The following is a 21,780-nucleotide window of genomic DNA, read 5'->3' on the forward strand; positions in this document are numbered from 1 at the left end:
AGGGTTTCCTGTAATGTCATATAACATTCATCTTAGGCGGCAATGATATGAAAGTGTAAATGGGATTTGTCCCTCGCGGCTAAGTTATGATGAGCAGACTCGTCCTACTTCGCATACAGTCCATTACATCTTGTCTTAGCCTCGTCTAGTTTAAACAGTCTGCTTCTAACCGTTTTCTTTGCAAGCTTTCCTTTTCTTTTTTGGCCTTTGAAAATGTTCTTTAATTAAAATCCTTTTTTAGGGTCGGACAATCTTATTATTCCTGCTTTTTACGTGGTTTATAGAGAGTTGTTCGGAATAATTGCTTTTTATCAGCTATTTTATTTGTCCCAATAACAATTTATTAACAAAATTCGATGATAATATGTTTTTAACCGTAAATTTCAAGAAATTTTAGCCGACTATTCAATTTGAACCTGGCATCACACTATTGTCATAATTTCCCATTTTTATCTCCTATTTATTAGGTAATGACTAGAAATCATAAACTCCAGTAAATACAAACGCAGTTTTGGACAGTAGCTACAGGTACCAGGCTCTCATAGCCAACACAGAGTCATGTTTATCATTACACTTTGTAGTTGTACGTGGCTTAGAGCCGTTCAAACGTGTTTCCTGTTCGTGCCGTTTAATGTTTTGTTCAATCACCGTAGTGTTTAGTATTGTCTTCTCATATAGACATAATGATTATAATAGCGAAGCATCAATATGTGACTAAATCTATAAATTGGCTAGACATAGGTATAATGTTGTGATGTAAAACTCGTCATCTGTACATAAATACGTGTTAGTTTAGATAAAGGTAAACAGATGATTTCGAAGAGGTAATTCTCATGTTCATACACTTTTTGTATTGTGTATTGTTTACACATAAGCAACAGGTCTATGACTATACTATCTTATTGGTTGAATGACCGTATGTGCAACTGCGATTATCACCACAATTCGGCTATATATTAGAATTATACCCATCGATTTTTTAGCACGCAGCCTATGTTTTGTGTCCAGAAATAAATTAAGTCTTCTTAAACAAAAGTGCATCTTACCTGTGTACTACCCAGAAGATCCTAGCGTAGCATATGAAGATCAGCAGAGCTGGGACTATGAAGGCTATGACGAATAGAGCAGTCTTGGCTGAGCGCCCGTTGTCATCAGGCATTATTGAACATGTTCCCAATTCCGGGTCGTAGTCGAATTTACCTGAGGAAGAGTATTTATTACTACTTTACTAAAAACTAATAGGTAAATGCAGATAGCATCCACTAGTTTTTAGTTCTTCTATCAGAAAGTTGTAGAATCCAATTAGCATAATTCCTTCTAGAGCTCTAGGTAAAACCAGACTCGAGAAAAGCTAGACCAATTTCCCTAATTTTCTTTTACAATTATTCGTTGAAGTTCGAGGAAGGTTTTTTACGAAGAAGTGCAGAATAAAAACTAAAGAATAGAAAGAAAAACATTTTTATCACAAGACGTCTAAAACTTGCGAAAACATGAAAAATAATAAAATTATACAAAGCTAACTGAAGATTTTTCACACATATTTTTTTTTCTTTAGCGTTGATAAGTCTGTTTTTGTCCACCCGCTTACTGCCAGAACGACGAAGCGAAGGTATGGCTGAAGATGGAGCACACTGACTTAGAAAGTACCTATGTTAAGATTTCTTGGAGATTACATGTGGGGGGCTCCGGAGCAGGTCTAGTTAGAGGCCTCGGTGCCCCTTATCGGTGCTGAAGGTGGCGACCGGGGTGGTTTTAGTGAAGTAAAAATCCCACACGCAATGCTGGGAGTGCGCCACGTCCAGGTCGTGATGCTGTTCTTTGCCATGGTGATCTGCTTCACCATGAGAGTCAATATCAGTATGGCGATTCCCTAGTCTTTCTCCCCAAAAAGCTAGGCGACGTTTGAAGGTTTCCACCGTCATAAAAAAAAGTTCCAACTTACCCCATACAGCTACAAGGGTGGGTATCTGCATGCCGTATGAGAACATCCAGGAGAAGACGATCATGATGGCGATGTTGTGCTTGCGGTACACGCGGGAGTACCAGCTGTGGTGCGCTATCATTATGTACCTGAGGATAGAGAGACTGTCTTAGTACAAATTGTTATGACGTGGGAGCTGACTAATGTTCATGTTAGAAGCAGGTGTAGTAATCGACAGCTTAGATTTGAAAGGCTACTTGAAGTAATGTAGAGTCAAGAATTGTACTTGGTATATTAATACAGGCTCTAATCTTATGTATATAGACATAGTACCTTAACCTAAACCTTTAAAAGGCGTCTAGGTTTTTGCTGAGAAACAATTGGTGTCACTAAAACCACCTCAAAGATCCCATAGTACCTACAGATTCTTGGTTATAATGCGTGTTTATTTTAATGGTAAAAAAATGTATTCATAGTCTGCTACATTTAGAACTCTGTATGTATGTACCTACCTATGTATTTTTGTTACACCTGTAATGATTCATGAATAAATCCACGATTCAACTACCTTAGTGAAAAAACACATCAAACAATAATTTCGTTATTTATTTATTCAATGAAAGTCGAGAACCGACACGTGTACCTCACGGTCAATGGACTTAATCCTATTTAGGTATGACATTTCCACATTACGCATCAGGAATTTCTATAAACAGAGTTTACCGAAACATAAGCTTTCTATTTATAAACATTACAATCCAGAGACTATTATTTATTGCTTTAATAAACATTGGCAAAGGAAAAAGGTCGGACCACACGCGTTGTGATTGCCGACCTCTATGGTCTACAGACAATAACGTGTCGGGATTTGCATTGAGTATAGTTGTGAGTTGAAATTAATGTGCAATGCATTATTTACGAGTATGTTAGTGCTTTAGTGCGCATGTAACTGCCATGTTTGCTAACTGAACTAACAATAGAGACGAATTTGTTTTATTTAGTAGTCCGCTTATTATTTTCTAGAATAGTGTTGTTGTAGTGTAGATGTGTAGTATTTGGGAAATAGCAGAAGTCTAAAAGATATTACATCTAGTGGAATCATCTGAAGTACGAATGTACAGTTGGCGCGCTGGCTGGGCAACTGGCTGCCATGCAACATGTAGTGGGTTCGATTCCCGCATTGAGCAACTTTTTGTATGATCCACAAATTGTAGTTTCGGGTCCAGGTGTCATGTTCACGTGAAATTTTATGTTTGAAAACGCACCCATGACACAGGTGAAAATGCTAGTGTGGGGGCAAAGTTTTCTAATAAAAAAAGAATCTAATGTTGACGAAGTTAGTAAGTTTAAAGCTGCGTCTACGATGTACAATAAAGGTAGTACAACAACAATTTATTCCTACACACGTTTCTAAATACTCGTACCAAACTCTTAGCAATTACATCGTCATATTCTTTAACTATTCACGGTATTATAGCCGCGACTAAAATCAATTCTCTCTGCGATCAGCTACGGTTTGTTATTGCGATTAGTCTATTATGATAATGTTTTCAAGGTCAAACGTGAGATGACTTCAGGAGTGCTGTCTAGCAAATTTTAATACCACTTCAATTGGTCAATAAGTATGCCTGATAGACGCTGTGTGATTGAGGAAATGATTTGGAAGGACGTCTCTTGCTCTCCGTTTTACAGTGTAAAGGCTAAGATATTATGCGTAATGAGGTACTATGTCTATTTTTCGCCGAAATGAATTAGGCTTATACATTTTCCAAGTCTGATAGTGTTTGTAAAATACTTTTGCTTCCAAAGGGTCACCAAAATGTCTATCGGCGATTCCAAAAATAGTGTTGCAAACTTTATTTACCATTAAAAGCACTCAACTTTACCAATTTAGGTATGTCTTACTGGAATTGTGTAGCACCTAAGTTTAATATTTCAACATCTAAAATTAAGACCATAGGCTCCAAAGTATCTAAACTACTTACTACTTTTTCGTTGTTGAAAACTTTATAGTGTCTTGAATTTATCCCGAAACCGAGGCTTAAGATCTTAAATCTGTTTTGGAAGAGGGCTAAAATCGAAGCCTTCATTCACGAAGTTTTACTTGGAACAAATTCTTAGGCAAATATCTACGTGTTTTGAATATCTTTGTTGAGTATAATACCTCCCAGGAGGTTCTTACCTGTTCAAGGTTATGAGGGCGATGCTCAGGAGGGATACTCCGACGTTCCCGTACCTCAGGAACGGGACCAGCTTGCACAGTGCGCCCCCATGAGACCAGGTCCGCGTCCAGAATCCAGATATGGCGAATGGGAGCACTATGGCGCAGAAGAGGAAGTCCGCTATGCAAAGACTGGAATAATGATGAATAGGTATTAGTATCTACAGTTAAAGTTAGCGATTATACTAACTACATATATTATAATTTTATTGTAACTTTCGTGAGACATACTAAATTAATTAATATGTGATAACATTATATCATATCAGCTTAAGCAGCGCGACAATCGTCGCGTCGTTGGTCGCGGAATGCTACTCATGAATATGAGCCTCTAGCATGGTTTGAAACTAGTCGAGTCCCTCGTCAAACAATTACGTGAGTAAGCCGATAACATAATAATTAATTTACATATATCATCAATGAAATACATATTTATTTTGTGCGTATATCAGGTAAAGTGCCTGAAAATAATGACGAATGTACATTTTATCCGTGCCATTCTACCTAAATTTAGTTTAGTATCGTAAATAGTGCTATTGAACATAATACTTTGTACAGCGTATTGTGAATAGTATAGAGGGCCCTGAATACAGCGGAAACGTTTGTGGGGCATACGAAAATATCGAGTTACCTATTTGGATGTCAAACGTTTAGAGAGGTCATTCAGCACGGTACTGCGGACCTTTTTAAACCGTTTTCAATAGACACGTATCTGTTTTCCTAGCAAAAAATGTTTTACAGCAAAAATGGACAGGAATTTTGTTTAAAGGTTTTATTTTTAACGAATGGTTGAAATGATACTTTACGCCTGTGCCATCAATTACCAAACTACTTTTAGATACACTTTTTGTGGGATGACTGATTTTATGTGGGATGTTTGGAAATAGCACTTAATGAAAAAGTCGTACATAATTATAATCAGTAAATTTTTATTTTGTTTTGGAAAACTTTTAACACATTTTTTTTGGGTATACTAATTCTATTTCATGTTGTTTATAATAAGTAATTAATTCTCGGAATATTCGCGTAACATATTGCTATTGTTTAAGGTGTAGACCGTCATTAAAAATTGTAGTGGTCGTATTAGTAATGAACTTCTATATTGACATACAAAGTGTATGTTGGATGTAAGGATTACAGAGTTGATCGATGAGTTACTAAAAGGTTACTCTGTATCTATAACCTTAAGGGTGAAACATCGATCATGATCGGTCGACAGTCGACCAATTGAAGGATTTTTGTGCAAGGACCTTGTCGGTCATAGGACAAATTGCATTAAATACTTTTTGGTGTCGGAATCGGTTGACAAAAGTGCACATATTATAAACCTATATTGTTGGACTGCACGGTTGGTACAGTGGCTGGGTAACCGCCTGCCGCTTAACGTGTAGCGGGTTCGATTCCCGCACGGAGCTACTCAAACAACTGTTTTAAAGTAAAATACCAATGGAAGACACAAGATATTCCCATACACGGTGTAATTTTGGAACATTGCTATCGCTTTGAATTATGGATACAAAAATTGAACGAAAGCTATCATTTCATCTACTAGGAGCAAGGTATATAACTATTCCGAAAATATATAGTTGATTTTATCTTTATATTAATCGCAGGTTTCATAGCTCTCCGATAGTGAACAACATGTTCATCAAATTCCATAAAGTTTCCGTATTATTTGGGAAAACATAAAGATAACAATAATGCGTAATTATGTTTCCCGTAAATCGTAGGCGGGTGGAGGTGTGTTATATTTATATTAGATACCTTGTTGGGGTTATCAGACAAACATAAGTAATAATACCTATGATTCCATCTTGTAGCAACACCAACTTAATTATCATATTGTGAATATAGGTACTTCGAAACTACACATCGCAAAAGGCTGCAGTTTGATCTCCCGCAAGGAACAATTAGCTAATAATTTGCTTTCCGAAACGAAAGCAAGGACATAGGAAGTAGTCAAAGTATACCGGGGTTCGGCTCGAAAAACAGGAGTAGGAACTTCCTCTTGCCTTGTCCAAGGCGCCCCTCAAAAAAAGGGTTTCAATCAAAAAGAAAGGCATCTTCTTAACTCTTTAATGATAATCTCTCTTTAATAACTTCAACATATTCCAAACAGTATAATTTCGTTCTGTTTCAATTTTCTGTTCCGAGAAATATGCGCACGACACAGCATCGCTGATGTATACGTCAGCCGGTTAAATTACTAGACTATTATGGCATTACTGGAAAGGTCTACTTGTTATGTATTTTAACCAATTATGGAATGCTATAACGACTAGTATTAGCAGTACGTCACATAACAGCGTCACAATGGTTGAATATCACCCTCATATAATAGTTATGTATTTCATCTTTGTTTGTGTAAATGTTACATAGAAGTCTTGTAGATGTTATGTGTTTATAGTACTAGGTGTTACGTGCTTGTATGTTCTGGACGTTATTAGAATGTATTGTCTAGACTAAGACTTAGATAACAATAGTTGTCGATAATTTGTGTTAATAGTAAGTACCATGGGTGTATAATGATCAATGAGCGTCATATAGTGCATTTTTGAGCAAGCTACAGACAGATACTTGGTTATATTTTAGGGATACCTAAGTGAGCAGACATGTCGTTTACTGATAAGCGACCAAGCATCGTCCATGGACACTGAATTCACATTTTTTGGAGTGCATTTTTGGATAAGAAACTGTATACATTTTATGCAGTTTCTTATTAATATTGATATTGTAAATATTAGAACGATAAAGGTATGAATAGAATCTTTGACTGCTATTACAATTAAAGGAAATACATGTTCCCAGGACTGTCTAAGTTTGGATTGCAATTTATTATCTTTCTAAGCGATTTCTTGTATAATGTTAGAAATTATAATAAGTTGCTACGAAAGATACACTAAGGTATTATTATATGACAATTTATACACGCTATATATAGCACAATTTTAGTTTCGTTTAATTAAGTGAGTATTTGAAAACCAAGAAAATTCGACAAAATAAATATTGTAGTACAAAAATTGGGATAGAAGCCCGTAAACTAAGTTTACAGGGTGGCTAAACAATCAAAAGTTTTCCGTGTAAGTAAAAGTTATAGATAAAATTAGTTTTGGTAACTTTCCACCTCACAAATTGGCGGATTACGTTCCCAGAAGCAACAATCAGACATTTTGTGGTAATTTGTAGCAAAATTATTATTGTTGTAAAACTTTTAGATTAAATGGTTATTGGAAAACTTTGATTCGAAACCATTTAAGTGTTCTACGATTCAATGCTAATGGGATGGTTTTCGTTTGGTTTGGAATTTCTTCACTATTATTGTTGATTGTATCAGGACAAATGATGTCTAAAATCATTTATTCTTGATATTATTTAGTACATTAAGTAAAAGAGAAGGCTTTTAGAATACAAGAACTTTAAAGCAAAGTTCTAAGAATTGGTACTTAAGTAACTACTTTTATTAATAACCTAAAGCTATGTTATACGAGTATTAAAATGAACATAAAAAAGAATATTTACCTTATAATAAAAGCAGCAGCCACGTTCCTCACTTTGGGGCATTTGAGCAGCGCGACGACAGTAAGGAGGTTGCCAAACAATCCGACCACCATTATGGTGCCAGTCACTATGGCTGCGAAGGTGAGCAGCCCTGGAGAGAACCTGGAAGCGAACCAAATCGCATCGTCAAAAAATATAAAAGCAAAAAAATGGTCGAACATTTTCCAAAGCTGTTAGGACTATGAACAGGATAATATGAAGCTAATCGTTTTTAAACAATGATATTGTATCGATATTGGTGATAAGGGATCCCCTATACACAAACATTGTTTGATAATCTACAACATCAAAGAGTATACAGTGAAAGTGTTTTTCGTACGTAGAAGTTGTTATCACGACTTTTATAGTGTTTTGTTTCCCCAGGGGGTTGATAAAGCCACTTCAATTATATTGCCGGTGTTATAGAATTGGAAAATCCATATTTTGCGGAAATTAGTGAGTTATATTGTCATTTGCTTAGTTTTTTGCCATGTCATCATCATCATCAACAGCGTATAAATAGCCATTGTTGACCAAAGGCCTCTTCTCACACAGAGATGGTTTGAGAATTGTTCTTTATTTTTGCCTAATAGTATCTTTTGTGACAATGTGTGAGTAGAAGGTAGATCTGTAAACTGTTTCTATTGTAATGGTCGATGGCTAACTGTATTTTATACTTCAAGAGGACATATTGCATTTCCTAAAATGCAATATGTCCTCTTGCTATATTATAAATCTTAATGGATGAATTAAAAAGAAAGAAAGAAACATTTATTTAACACATACCTATTATGTGAATAAAATACACACAATACCAATAATTATTTGATTGTACCACAGTAGTATTCCAAATCTCGCCTAATCTAAAATCACACAATCAAATAATACACACATACATATGTAAGAACAAGTAATAACCGGGTTATCCGCCATATTCAATGATATCCTGTGCGGTTATAATAATGGGAGTGTCGTACTGACACAGGATGTGTTTAGTACGGTGCTTTGACATCAACCGTTTGACGAATGACTTGCCGCGCGTGGACCCAGCCCTCTCCCTACGTACTTATCAATGAATATTCTGATTGCTTATTAAATGGCCATTTATAAATGGACAACTAGTCGTGAATATGTGTTGAGTCTTTCCCTAGAGATTTTGAGGGAAACAAGAGTGATTTTTAGTTGGTTTCCGTATATTGAATGGCATCTTTTTTTTTGTTTAAAAATACTTTGCCCCAAACTAGGAGTTTCTCCTGTGTCGTGGGTGCGTTTACAAACATACAAGTTCACATACACAGACACGAAACAACAACTTGTGCATCACACAAAGAGTTACTCCGTGCGGGAATCGATCCCACTACACGTTGCACGGCAGCCGATTACCCAGCCACCGCGCAAACCGGATTCAAAGAATCTTTATGACACTTTGATAGATAAAAGTTGGAAAATTAGCACTTATAGTTTGTAATGTAGGCTCATGATGTCTTCTTATTTTCTCTCTGGAGGTCTCAGGGTCACATTTGTACTTTACAACAGAATTACAAGTCTTAAGTGATCTTTTTCAGTCATGTATAAGGATGAAAGTTTGCGTTATCGTCACAGTTGCACGACTTTTTAGCTAAAACTTTTTTCTTATAGTTAGTTAATGGCCAGATTAGTTCGCCAAACGCAGCCCTAATGCCTCACAAGATTAGATAATACACACAAAATATATCCAAAGTTCTTTTTTTTTTTTGAGAAAATCTAAGACATTTCTAAAATTTCCCAAGTTTTGTATCTGGTCGATAAAGTATTCAGAAGTTTTTGTTAAAGGTAACATTTTAGTGGCTGTCACGAGTTTCACTTACAAAATGGCTGCGGGGTTTTGGAGACAGTAAATGTATTTAATAGAAGATCTAGAGTAAAAAGAGACGAGAAACTTTGTCAAACATCCTAGGAATTTTCGAGACACGATTATTTTAACTTAAGTGTTCGCGAAAATTCTCTGAGTAGATCTTAGGAGCAGGTATTCAAGATGATTTTGTTATTTAATGAGAACTTAGGAAAGATATAAATTCGTTTTATTAAAGTTTACTAGGACGATTCTTTACTAATGATTGTTTAATGTTTAAAACACAGGAATAACTTTTCAAAGTACATATTTTCAAACTGAAAATATTTACAAAATATTTAGCTTTTTGCACAGACATTTTTTGCTTTACAACGCACACTTTTTAGCGGGAAAAAGTATGAATACACAGTAACGTTATTTCAACAGCGCCACAGAGTAAAAATGAAACAGCATGAAATAGCAAATACTGGACAGAGAAAAAGGGATTTTTAAAAATGGAATAATGTGAGTCAAAAAATGTTTGAAGCACTAATTGCAAAATAGACTCAAAGGGTGTAACTTAATTAGTATTTCGCTTTGTTCCTTTTTAAAGTAAAAGTATGACGTAATAAGAACTGGGTTTTTACTAAAATAATTATCCTTTTTGTCCTTGAATTTTTCTTAACTCGTCTAAAATCAGTATAAACCATTCGTAGATTAGGTTGCGTATTAAAGTAGGTACCTATTTTTGTAGTATTGACCTTTACCCAACTATATTAAGGTTGGCATTGGGTCTTAGCAAGAATCGACTGAATTTCAGTATTTAATGTAGAACGACTGCCCTTTACGACTTAGTAAAGGTGATACTAAGTTAAATATAAGATTAACATACAATACATAATCTTCTGAGATCATAATATCGAAATGAACTTCTCGACGTTTCTTTACTCATGTAGAAACAATGTCATGTAACAAGTTAAACACCATATGCATAGGTACTAGTCTAAACTAAGACAATATTATGAAAATAAGTAGAAAGGATCAACACTACGATCACAATGACTCGGTCACGTCTCGTTGAAGGACTTCAAACAAACTCGTGACTGACAAACGATAATTAATATCGTTCATTAGTATCTTTTATTGTTTTTTTTTGTTTAGGATGATTTCCTCATTAGTGGTTACCGTGATCTTTATTTCTATTTGCTAGAATGATTTAAGTAAATGTGAGAAATTATTATGAATTACTACTATCTTCTGCCCGCGGGTTCGCCCGCGTTCCCGTAGAGTAAAAGTAGCCAATGTTTATATCAGACCACAAGCCATTCCTGTTCCAAATTTCATCCCGATTCTCTCAGCCGTTTTGATGTGAGTGAGTAATAAACATACACACAATCTCACAAATCAGATTTATAATATTAGCGTGTTTACATAGAAAAAAAGCTGCCTCATCTGGTTTACGTAAGCATATTTCTTTCGCGCGTGTAATTACTATTGTAGGATTACTAAAATAGAAAATATAAAGATCTACATATCAATGTAGGAAAAGATAAGTGAGATAAGTGGATACAAAAGTCCCATAAAAAAAAAATACCGTTTTACAATTCCCCAACCCAAACGCCAAAAGGCGGGCAACGCATTTGTAACACCTCTGGAGCTACAGACATCCATGGGCGGCGGCGATTGCTTACCATCAGGTGACCCGTTTACCGGCTTATACTATAAAAAAAATAAACATTTCGTGTCTATTTGTTGGAGTATTCAGAGATTCAAAGTGTTACTGTTACCTAGGTATATGCTGACTATCTTAAAGGAAGAAAAAGGAGGAAGTAATTACTACGTAATTAGTTAATGCTTGTGTGAAGAAATTATATAAAAGTTCTTACTTGGATAGTTCGCTCGGCTCCACCGTAGCGCTGACCTCGTCTGTGAAGTTCATGATGTCGTCAGCCATTTTGTTTCTGAAACAATTAACGAATATTCATTAGTAAAATTAATTACATTTTTCACGGGCAAAAAATATGAGGGGAATGAAAATAAGGTACGTTAGGTAAATTACCTATTTATTTAGTTTGAAAACCTGTTGGTATATTTCTTGTCACATCTTAATAATTTATTTTACTGAGAGTAAGCATAGTCTTTCTTTAGTTAGTACTTGGTAGTCGTTTAACAAAAAGGTCGGATTGACCGGGGCTCCGGCTCGAAAAGCAAGAGTAGGAACGGGGTGGTTTTTACTCAGTAAGAGTCTGACACTCCCTCTCGCCTCGTTCAAGGCGGGAGAAGTCATTGGATGATTTGCCCTCTTAAAAAGTCGTTTAGCAAAAGGGTACGTAATTTATTTGTTTTAGTTTTTCATTACTTATAATATAAGTTGTATATATAACTACCTACGACTTTGTAGACATGACAAGTCATGAGTGTGATTAGTGTTTAATAAACTAAGCTAGGCATAAAATCAAAACTAATGAAGAACTCAATTCGAGTCAAAGATTAGGTCTGCTTTAAAACCGAGTCAATGACACTCAAAACCGAATGATTACGTCTACGTCTACAATTCGTGTATCTATGATCCGTCCCATCTATTCGTAGACCATGAGGTTACCAAGTATGACCCTTACAATTAACATCGAGTAATGAACGGTTTGTGACGCATGGCTCAGTGTCTGACAAACAGCGGATTCAAAGTATTAATGTTTATAAACCGGTAATACAGCGTGATTCCGCATTGACGAATCATTGTTTTGACGATTCGTCTTCAGGTATGTTTAGCCTTAAATTTAATTAGTAATTAAAGGTGGTTTTTATTGAAAAATTTCCTGTGAGTTGGCGGTAAGTTTGTTATGGGTGGTTTCCACTGGTTTGACGTTTTATGAGCGAAATTGTAGAACATAGCTCGATAGCTACGTTGTAACGATTTACAAAATTGTGTTATTCTAACATTCTCACCTGACTTGTACATTATATATAAAGTAAGTTATACATTATTTCACTAAAGTTTTTTATAATTTTGACTAATATAATAATTCTGTTATACCTTATTGTACAGGATAAAAGTGTTGAATCCTAAGGGGACCCTGTGCAAGTGAATTGACAAAAGTCTGTCATAGGTAGGAAAGTACAAATGCACTCAACATGATTGTGTAGTCACGAGCTCACATTGTACTAGAACTGTTGTTCTTTGAAACAACTAGAACTTCTTTACCGTCGACATTATTTAAGTCCAGTAATCACCCTTAAAATTAATATGTCAGAAAAATATTATGCTAAAAACCGCATCAAAATCGGTTTAGTTAAACTCGAGATAATCGCGCATGCATATAGGTCAAACTGAGAACTTATTTTGAAGTTGGTTTAACTCAAAAATGATTTGACTAAAGTTAAAGAAAGTAGTTACAGTTAATACGTATTTTTTGGGTATAAAAAGGTAATAGAATCCTATAAAATTATAAATTTAGTTTATTATTTTATATAAAAAAATATAGGAACTACAACTATGGTAAATTGCACGTAGGTAATTGATATGTTTACTAGTTTAATAGACTCATAAGGCATTAATAAGGCACTCGACCTTACAGACATGCAGCTAACAGCCTAGGAAAACCAACATAATATATTATATCTCTCACGCAAATCATATGAAATATTGTCTGGTATCGTGTTGAATGCCACTCCTAACGTCATGAGGCCAAGCCCAGAGCCATCAACCGTGAACACATTCAAAAAGCAGACACAGTATCACAATAATTAGGCTGAAAATCAATTGGCACATCCGCCATGATTATGTGAGTCAGTTCAATTAATCAGTACAGCACAAAAGGTGGATGAGATCAGTCTGATTTGAGTGCAACACTGAGGAGACTGAGGTCAGCCAGGCAATGCTGGGGTCAAATGTACTTAGTGAAGGTGATGTCTGGTCCATTTTTAGCGAGGATGTTAAAATTACATGTGTGTATTCCATAGTCCATAGGACAAAGTTGGAATATAATGCAAGTTGGAGTATAGATGTCGCATACTCGTACAGGTTTTAAAGTACGATTTCAGATTGGATAATGTTGATTAGGTTCAAATTCATCATCGACTGGTATTGCAGGAAGAAAAGATGGTTAAAATCTTCTAAAGTAAAGAAACTTTCGACTTACGTCTTTTGATAATGATTGATTGAGTTTATTTATTTCTGTACTACTAACAGAATCGTACCTATCAGTTCGACAGTGGTTGTACTGGGTTGCAGTAACCAGAAAGGTAGTTACATTATTGCTTTGGCTCGTTCTAACTTAATAATATGTACCTATATTAACTGTGATACCTTAATCGCTAATATAGGTAGGTATCTATGAACAATCATAGTTAATTATGCATTATAATACCTAACTAGTATATACACTAACTTGTGATTCGATTTCCACGTCATTAAGAGCATTAATGGATTTCTATGAATTTATAATGAGATGCCAAATATATTACGCATTATATTGAATACAAAATATAGTCACATTAAACGCAAATAAATTGAAATCTCTCAGCCTTCTCTCTAACTACTTGGACTATATGAAAACCTAACTGACAGTTCACCATAAAAATTAAAAACCAATGAAATTGTGTTGTATAATTGATTGACATTGATCCACATACAAATTTATCAACTGACATGGTTACTAACACTATCATTAGAACTTGAGACGGGATATCGGTTCACCCGTGATCATGGATGCAACAGTACCGAAATATCGGGAGCTCATAGACAAAAATAAACAAGGTAATATTCCCGTCTCATGTTCTAATGATATTGATTCACATTCCACACGAATATAATTATAATTCTAAGAACTATAATTTCAGGAATTATAATTTAAAATGGGAATAATAATATTGTGATAGCAACATCTCAACTTTAAGTGAGAACTAGCGAATAGAAACGAAGCTAAACTTTGTATTTTAATTGTAGCACTTTGTGGCAAGTTGGCGAAACTTTGAATTATTCAAATATTAAATGTTTGAAATTAGTTCGTTTGTACCTGTGTCGCTGAGAACTCGGACGGGGAGTTTTCATATAATATATACTTACCCTATATTAATTATACATATAATAACATATTATGAAGAAAACTCATTTGGACATTGCGACAAACAAATAGAAATGTAGTACACATTTTTGAAATGTTTTCATTAAGTATTAGCTAAAACCGTCAAACATATTAGCATAGCTCTTACATTACTGAACAACTTTTAATAAATATTTTTTTAATGTGCTCATTATTTAGCCAGGAAATAACAAACGTATATAGCAGACGGCCACTAATAATAGCAGATATATAAAATATGACATACAAACCGAATATAATTGTTGATTCGTTTCATAGTTTCAATGAGTGCATTATTATCTTTGGTGTGCGCGTTAAGTGATCCAAATTGGCGCCGGGGCAATTCAAACAATTGTACGCGCAGCCGCAGACGCTAAGCTGGTGTTAATTAGACGCCATTTTAGTTTCGTTTCTTTGGACGTTGAATAATTGTACACTTACAAATTAGGAAGTTGTTGTTGAAGTAATTACAATTAAAGGAGGAGTAAAAGTGTACTATCACATAGATAAATGCAGTACGTATGCAACGTCACCTTTATCCCCGAAAAGGAAGGTGCACATTATGGCACGTAATGCCGCTATACAATGTACACTCACTTTTCACCATTTGTGTTATAAGTCCCAGTAATACTTTGCCCGACCCGGGAATCGAACCCGGGATTCCTTGCCCGGCTGTCGCACTTGCAGATTACATTACGTTACGGTTACACGGTAAGGGGTTACCCCTGATATAACGTAGATCCACACGAGACACAATATGTTTTCTATATGTTCTCATATACCAGCAGACAAGAGGTTAAGTGTCTGATACACAGTTTAAAAGACTGTAGTGTACTTAAAAAGTGTTTTAAACACTGTCCTTCAAATCTTTTAGGTAAATATCTTAAATATTTTGTATTTAAATCTTTTATGTGTTAAATTTTTGTATGAACCTCTATTTCAAACGTCTATTTAACTCTGTGCATTAGACGCTGTAGTTAGAATTCACACGCAGTTCCGGTGATGGGGACTCCCTCAATCCTACATAATGGAAATACCATTGTTTTACACATAAAACTGACTTAAAATATAAGTACGGAAGGAAATATACCTAAGGAGTATTACCTATCTACTACGTTTTCAAATAAATATAGTCATTCTAACAAATTGATTCCCTTTACATAAGAATTCAAGGATTAAGGTCGGAAAAAGAAACATGTTTCAGTAGAAAATCAAACGAAATCTTTAATTTCCGGTTCCTTCCCAATCTTGAGCGCATTACTCCCCGTAATCTTGATTTTATTTTTGGAAATGTCAACATCACTTGGGAGATAATTGGAGAAAACAAGCGTCAAATCAATTCTTATTGAAATATTTGCACGGGAGAATTCGTGTTGCCATCTAACATGGGTTTTCCGATTTGATTTTTATTACTTTTATCAAAAAGCGTTGTTCAGGTGTGATGATGATTACGACTGTAAATTCCAGTTGTTTTAAGTTATTACATATAATATGTATTTTTAGAAATGCCTACCAAAAAACATACCTAATATCACTGTACCCTTAGTACAAGTTTTCTTTACGTTCAAATTAATCGAAATGAGAGCTCGTCCGGCGCTCCTTATTGGCTGGTGCGAATGAACCAACCAAGCAGAGCGCCTAACGCGCTATCGTTTCGTTTTCATTCAATGTAAAGCAACCTCGTATTAAGGGTAGAGCAGAGATCACCGTAGAGTCAGGAATAAACGAGTTTAAATAAATAATAATATCACTGTTAATATGTACCTAACATTACAGATTTATATCTACGTTTTACGTTTCAATAATTTGGTTCACATTTTGATTTTTAAATATTTTACTGTCAGATGTATAAATATTTATGTTGCCATATTCTCTGAACTGTGTTTCCCATGTTATGTATCTCGATATCGACAAAATAAGCAATTGTTTTAGTAATATCAGACAAATAGACAAACAGGGTACGACTATTGCAGAGTCAATTTCCCAAACTTGATTTGTAAAGTTTGACGATACATTGACCCATAGGGTAAAGAATACAAAACAAAAGAGCAATTTACTTGTAAGTTAAAATAGGACAGGAAAAATAAATCTTTCAAGTACCTAACAGGTAACAAACTGGGAAAGTACGAAGACATAAAAACAGGCAAGATTAAAAACAATAAGTACACGTTAAAAAAAACAAATTTCTCTTAAAAACTCTAGGATTTCTAATTGTGCCGTAGTGGGTGCGTTCATAAACAACACACAAGTTCACACACACATGACACTCAGACCCAAAACAAGAATTTGTGGATCACACAAAGAGATGCTTCGTGCGGGAATAAAACAGGCCATCCGTGCAGTCTTTTGAGAGAAGGTGCATGGATTGTTAAGATACGATTGCTTTTTTGATTACACACATATAATAGTGAAATTAAGACAAAATATAAGATGATAAAAAAATCGTACTACGTTTCCCTGTGACAACTGTATTAGACAGTCCACTGCGATAAAAATAATATGTTGTTTGTTTGTTTCGTACAACATTATATTTCCCAAACTTTCCACGTTATATAAAAAAATTCACAACACTAAAGGTCTATACTTAGATACTATATACGACTTATTAGTCCTCAGAGAACTATTACTTCGGGAAAATCTTTAGATCTAGAATTAGGAACTAAGTTTATAAAGTACCTGAGTTAATGGCTAGCAATGTTTCTTTTTTGGGGTAGGTAATACCTATACTATTTCACGATTTGATAAACAATGCACTACCTATGAAGTGACGATAGTATCTAAGACTAGGTTTTAATTCTAAAGTTTTCTAAAATATTATGATGATTAAAAATTGTGTGCTGTTATATCGCAATAATTTCGCCTCCTATCATATGGAACATGGGTTTGTTCTATTATTACATAATATGAAACCATAATCTATACCAGATTATTCAGTAAACAACCAATAAGATTCAGAACGATATACATGATATAACGATATACATCTCGTTTTCACAACTTTTCGCGGCACGATAATTTAGTGAATTTTCTACATACGGTAGTCTTAACGGAAACATTCCGTTGTTTTGGGACTATGTGGTCCCGAAACAATACGTATAGTAGTGTCAGTTTACTACCTTCCTCTCTTTACTAAACGTTTTCTTTATTACTTAAGAATTCCAGGTTACCAGCCTCGTTTGGTAAATACCATGTTTTGTTAAAAAAATATATACCACGGACTTAAAATGTGACTTATAGGTACTGTATTTATAAATGTCCAAAATACAGAGGTGTATTTATTATGAGTTGTAACTGACGTGTGATTGTAATATGAACGCCACATACTTATCTCATGAGAGTCATAACATAACATATTTTAACGGCGAAAAGTGAGAAGTCAGATTCAGTTCTTCTCTACGTAAAGTGTTAATACGGCAGCGAGCGCTTACCATCAGGTGATACGTCTACGTCTACGCCGTTTACTGGCTTATAACATAAAAAAAGCATTTAAAAATGTGGTAAACGAGAACCAATTAAATTATTCATGTCCTTAAGTACCAAAATCTAGCATCGTTTTAGCATCGCCTTACAAACAAAACCAATTTCCCAATTTTCTGATAAATATTTTAAAGACCCGAGTTGATTTTATTGTTTTTTTATGGCAAATAGTGAAATTGATTTCGATAACCTCTGAATAGAATAATGTTGACCTTATACTTTATAAAGTCGAAGTGAAGTCGACGTTTAAAAGGTCTCTTTGAGATCAAAGTCCCGTATATTGCGAAAGAAAGCTTGTTTGCACAAAACCCGAAGAGTTTACACTTGAATAAAATTCAGTTACTTACTGTTTGGTCTATATTTGTGTCCTTTGTCCATACAAACATGGGATGGGAGACACATTATTTTAGTTTAATACACATTATAAAAGAGGTATGTAAGATTTGTAACAATTGGCGTTATCTCAGGCGTGAGGTTATGTATGTATGTATGTTTATATGTTTAATAAACATATTAAAATCTTTCTGTTTTTCTTTCAATGACGTTAGAACGTATTTGGGTCCGTAGAAATAACTGAAAATTACAATATTGCGGAATTCATGGATTGGGCCAAGAGGGCTTATGGGTTTTATTAACAAAATGTCTATCTCAAACTATGATTTACGATTTTTTTGTTTTTTGTTTTTTTTTTTTGTTTTTTAAATAAACGTTGCCCCACACTAAGATTTTCTCCTGTGTCGTGGGTGCGTTTACAAACATACAAGTTCACATACACATGACACCCAGACCCGAAACAACAATTTGTGGATCACACAAGAGTTGCTCCGTGCGGGAATCGAACCCGCTACCCGTTGCGCGGCAGCCAGTTGCCCAGCCACCGCACCAACAGTGCACCAACATTGAAATTCAATTTTTCCTCTCCCGAAATCGAAGGACTAATTACGTACTATTACTACAGTATCTCCTACGTAAATGCATAGAAGAGTAAATAACACTAGTCATTAGTCTAATGGACTCAAACTACCACCAAGAAACTTACATTTACAAAGAGTAGGCTATAGAAAATTGAATTAAACAAATCAATGGCATTATTATGTAAATTACCTATTCTATTATGATCAGAGAAAGCATTAGATATACACTCTGACAATACATAGTTTAATTTACATCTTCCATATAAGGAAAGATCATTGTCCCGTTCGTCTGTTAATGATATGTAGGCGTTAGTCAGAAGTTCAAATTGGCTTAATGAAATCCGGTAGTGTGTTGTTTAAATAAGCTGGGCATATTAGCGTGTGTGTAGGGAAAAGGTTTTGTTCACACACAAAAAGATGGGTAAGAATTAAGTAATATTTTATCATGTTCGGGTCCTTGTTCGCGAGCATTAAGGACTTTGTAACTAATAAAATAAGCCTAAGTTACTCCTTTGTACATCAGCTACCTGCTAATAAAAGTCCCGTCAAAATCAGTCCAGCAATTTCAGAGATTAGCCAGAACAAACAGACAGACAAAAATTGTAAAAAATATTTCAATACGTTGGTAAATAATACCTAGCGAATTTGCAGAAGCTTTGGCTCGAAAAGCAGGAGTAGGAACGGGGTGATTTTAAGTGAGTAAGAGTTTAACACTCCCTCTTTCATCGCTCAAGGCAGGAGAAACCATTAGATTTTCCCTCCCCAAGAAAGAAGTATCATTAGTGGCTTCTTCATGTAATCAATCATAAACAGGAACTATGAACTCGTATCGAATACAGCATCGCTTATAATAACCGTTGTATTATGTCATCGCTTCATAGACGACAAGATACTCCTGCGCCGACAATTAACCAATTTATCACGACATAAGTGGGTAATGAACGTTTGTGCAGTGAAGGATGCGCCTACGCAGCCAATTCCTTTAGAAAACAAACGATTTTGCTAGTTATGATCTGTTACTGTACTGTTACTCTTTTTAGTGTGAATTTATTGTTTGTTCGTAAGTAAGTAAGTTACATTTTGTTCGAAACTAGTGTTAAAAATATTTTTTATATAAAAATCGAGGTGGAAATAATCTTCCCTGTCTGTTATGAATCGTTAAAATTTTAAACTTTGTTCTTATTTTTAAAATACCTACTAAAAATAAGTAAGCATTCGCGTATTTTAGTTAGTTAGTTGGTTCTTAACCTAGATATTTAGTTTTTTATTTTACACAGATTTTCAACATTTTAAAGGTAGTAATATACTTGATAATTTTTTGAAGAGTTTTATAAATAGACAGCCATTTGGAAGAAAAATGAATGTGGGTATTGTTACTTAGCTTATATTTTTATTTCTAGTTCTTATTATATTATAGTTTGTGAAAGAGAACAAAGAAAACTGAACAACAATATCTACTTAATACCTCAATTATTAAAGTCTGCGACTACTAATCTGTTCACCAGACGGTGTTATATAGGTATATAGCTACATATTATATTTTTGATATATGTACTATCTATACTACCTTAATATTGCGGTGTTACTCAAATCGAGTTTAATATATAATACTTCATCTTTTATTTAATTAGACAGAGTCCAGAGTTTTATTTATCTCTTTACTCAAATTCATTAAATTGGGTGTAGTGGTTTTGGAGTGAAAGTGTCATAAACAATAAACATCTTTAATTTTTGATTTTCATACATTAGTACAAGATTATAAATCAAAACTTCGTAGCATTCAGGTAAAAATATGTAATTTTGAAGTTCTTACACACATGCATATAAATATCAATTTTATAAGTAGGTGAATAGTTATTGCATTGAACGTATCACACAATCATACGCAGCTGTGTTTGCAAAATTATCATCTTCTGTCAAATCGTATCAACAATATTCATAGTGCGTATAGGTGTTCGTGATAATGATTGCATTGCAATGGTACCAATTTGTCGGTCGTTGTCCGGCCAGCGCCACCTACACTGAATTACAGATAATGTTCCCCTCTGTTATGAATCAGGCAATAAAATAATCTTTGATTTACGAGTGTAGGAAGGGAATTGTTATGGGCACGCTTCATGTCATCCCGACCCCGGATTACCCCTGGGAGTGTAGCTGTTGGACCGTAATGATCTCTTCCTGGGATTTCGATCAACTGTAAGTTCGTGGTTCGCAGTAGCGTGGGTCTAGCTCTGAGGTAATTCAGGTGGATAGGTATTGTTGGATGATTCTGTTTAGGTTTATGTGGATCCTAATCTTTTTTGGAATAAAGTAGAAAGAGTTGGTTTGAATTTGATATTATTTTTAAAGAATGATTATTATTATAGGTAGGTTGTTTTATTACTATAGGTAGGTACAAACGGGACATTTATGTCTGATATAATAATGACTGATACTAAAAATGACGGCTTACTCACGTAAATTAATGGAGAAAAGCTTTACTAGTTTCGAGTCACAGAGGGACTCTTCATTCTCTGATTTTGCCACTCATTAGACTTACTTACTAAATACTTCTTCATTAATTTTAAGGTCTACAGCGATAAAACCAAACTTTTTTCGTCATGGTTCTTCTTAAACATTTCAAGTAACCTTAGAAATAACGTTTTACTCCAAATAATTGTTTCCTTTCTTTTGTTTAAAAACGTTTGTTCTTTGTTTCGTGGAAAATACACGAGCTCTTAAAATTATAATTCTTGACAGATTTGCTGGGACAGGAAAGGTAGAAAAATGTAAATTTTTAAGTCCTTTGTGGCGGAAATCTTTGTGACTTGTGTTTATTG

The 21,780-nt window shown here is 34.6% G+C and overlaps 1 protein-coding gene across 3 annotated transcripts in view; it reads right to left on the minus strand.

Annotated features, from left to right (window-relative positions):
- LOC118267704 (G-protein coupled receptor moody) overlaps window positions 1-21,780 on the minus strand; it is a 57,615-nt gene that overhangs the window by 3,509 nt on the left and 32,326 nt on the right. For all 3 annotated transcript variants that reach the window (XM_035581833.2, XM_050694036.1, XM_035581834.2), the window contains 5 exons: window positions 11,376-11,450; window positions 7,662-7,802; window positions 4,104-4,274; window positions 1,943-2,070; window positions 1,047-1,200 (listed from right to left, as the gene is read on the minus strand). In XM_035581833.2, coding sequence (XP_035437726.2) covers window positions 1,047-1,200; window positions 1,943-2,070; window positions 4,104-4,274; window positions 7,662-7,802; window positions 11,376-11,443 — 662 coding nt within the window. In that variant the 5' untranslated portion in view covers window positions 11,444-11,450. The remainder of the gene's footprint in view (window positions 1-1,046; window positions 1,201-1,942; window positions 2,071-4,103; window positions 4,275-7,661; window positions 7,803-11,375; window positions 11,451-21,780) is intronic.

This window comes from Spodoptera frugiperda, chromosome 6, assembly GCF_023101765.2.
Source record: "Spodoptera frugiperda isolate SF20-4 chromosome 6, AGI-APGP_CSIRO_Sfru_2.0, whole genome shotgun sequence".
Lineage (NCBI taxonomy): Eukaryota > Metazoa > Arthropoda > Insecta > Lepidoptera > Noctuidae > Spodoptera > Spodoptera frugiperda.